The sequence below is a fragment of the Oncorhynchus tshawytscha genome, linkage group LG30 (assembly GCF_018296145.1).
Source record: "Oncorhynchus tshawytscha isolate Ot180627B linkage group LG30, Otsh_v2.0, whole genome shotgun sequence".
Taxonomy (NCBI): Eukaryota; Metazoa; Chordata; class Actinopteri; order Salmoniformes; family Salmonidae; genus Oncorhynchus; species Oncorhynchus tshawytscha.
The window spans coordinates 47,627,025-47,629,524 of record NC_056458.1 but is presented as its reverse complement, the minus strand read 5'-3'; the positions used below and the strand labels follow the sequence as shown (position 1 = coordinate 47,629,524).

Sequence of the window (2,500 nt, the reverse complement as noted above, 5' to 3'; positions counted from 1 at the left end):
CACACTCTTATATATACACACACAGAGCAGCTCAAAGAGGTACACACTTATATATACTGAACAAAAATATAAACGCAACATGGGCCTCAGGATCTCCTCACAGTATCTCAAATTGCCATCGATAAAATGTAATTGTGTTTGTTGTCTGTAGCCTTATGCCTGCCCATACCATAACCCCACCGCCACCATGGGGCACAACGTTGACATCAGCAAACCGCTCGCCCACGACGCCATTCACTTGGTCTGCGGTTGTGTGGCCGGTTGGACGTACTCCCAAATGACCTAAAACGACGGAGGTGGCTTATGGTAGAGAAATTAACATTACATTCTCTGGCAACAGCTCCGGTGGACATTCCCTGTAGTCAGCATGCCAATTGCACACTCCCTCAACACTTGAGACATCTTTGGCATTGTGTTTGTGTTACAAAACTGCATATTGTGCTTATGAAACATTCCTGGGATCTTTTATTTCAGCTCATCATGAAACATGGGACCAACCCTTTACATGTTGCGTTTATATTTTGGTTCAGTGTACACACGCAGCAGCTCAAAGAGGTATTAACACACACACACGCACACACACACACACACACACACACACACACACACACACACAGGTAACGCTGCTACATGGATGAACAGGGACCAGCACTGCTTGGCATCCTTCGTCCCCAGTGAGGGACAGGAACAGGGATGGAAGCAAAACTGTTACATTGATGCCGTTGACCCGGATCACTGAGTTGGGCTCTGCACTGTTGCTGCGGAGACGAGGAGGTACCCGTTAGCGGCTAGGTAGCCTTCAGCGATATGGAACGGTTGGCTAGGTAGCCGTTAGCAATATGGAACGGCGAGCTAGGGAGCGCGCTAAACTAGTAGCATCACCCTGGTTTGAACATACACTTATTTACACACACAACGTGGAACAGAACCTGGTACGAGAGGTGCACACACACACACTCTCTCTCTCTCCTCTCTGTCCTGTAGGAGTTGAGTGAGAACCAGTCGACCCCTAAGAAGGAGAAGCAGGAGTGGCTGTCCAAGCAGAAGGAGAACTTCCAGCACTTCCAGGTACATTACACGTTACATCAACATGAATTATCAATTAACATCAACATGAATTATCAATTAACATCAACATGAATTATCAATTAACATCAACATGAATTATCAATTAAGATCAACATGAATTATAACATCAACATAACATCAATGAATTATCAATTAACATCAACGTGAATTATCAATCAACGTTTATCAATCAACATGAATTATCAATTAACATCAACATGAATTAAAAACATCAACATTTATAGTCAACATGAATTATCAATTAACATCAATTGTGAATTATCAATTAACAAACGTGAATTATCAATTAACATCAACGTGAATTATCAATTAACATCAGTGAATTATCAATTAACATCAACATGAATTATCAATTAACATCAAAATGAATTAACATCAACATGAATTAACATCAACATCAACATGAATTAACATCAACATGAATTAACATCAACATGAATTATCATTTAACATCAACATGAATTAACATCAACATGAATTAACATCAACATGAATTAACATCAACATGAATTAACATTTAACATCATCAATTAACATCAACATGAATTAACATCAACATTTATAATTTAACATCAACATGAATTAACATCAACATGAATTAACAAACATGAATTATAATTTAACATCAACATGAATTAACATCAACATGAATTATAATCAACATGAATTAACATCAACATGAATTATAATTTAACATCAACATGAATTAACATCAACATGAATTAACATCAACATGAATTATAATTTAACATCAACATGAATTAACATCAACATGAATTATAATTTAACATCAACATGAATTAACATCAACATGAATTAACATCAACATGAATTAACATCAACATGAATTATAATTTAACATCAACATGAATTAACATCAACATGAATTATCAATTAACATCAACATGAATTATAATTTAACATCAACATGAATTAACATCAACATAAATTAACATCAACATGAATTAACATCAACATGAATTATAATTTAACATCAACATGAATTAACATCAACATGAATTAACATCAACATGAATTATCAATTAACATCAACATGAATTATAATTTAACATCAACATGAATTAACATCAACATGAATTAACATCAACATGAATTATAATTTAACATCAACATGAATTAACATCAACATGAATTATAATTTAACATCAACATGAATTATAATTTAACATCAACATGAATTATAATTTAACATCAACATGAATTATAATTTAACATCAACATGAATTATAATTTAACATCAACATGAATTATAATTTAACATCAACATGAATTAACATCAACATGAATTAACATCAACATGAATTATAATTTAACATCAACATGAATTATAATTTAACATCAACATGAATTATAATTTAACATCAACATGAATTAACATCAACATGAATTA

General features: G+C 33.2%; 1 protein-coding gene across 9 annotated transcripts in view; it reads left to right on the top strand.

Annotated features, from left to right (window-relative positions):
• LOC112236496 (serine/threonine-protein kinase TAO1-B) overlaps positions 1–2,500 on the top strand; it is a 45,430-nt gene that overhangs the window by 38,681 nt on the left and 4,249 nt on the right. For all 9 annotated transcript variants that reach the window (XM_042309228.1, XM_042309227.1, XM_042309224.1 and 6 more), the window contains one exon: positions 985–1,068. In XM_042309228.1, the coding sequence (XP_042165162.1) occupies positions 985–1,068 (84 nt within the window). The remainder of the gene's footprint in view (positions 1–984; positions 1,069–2,500) is intronic.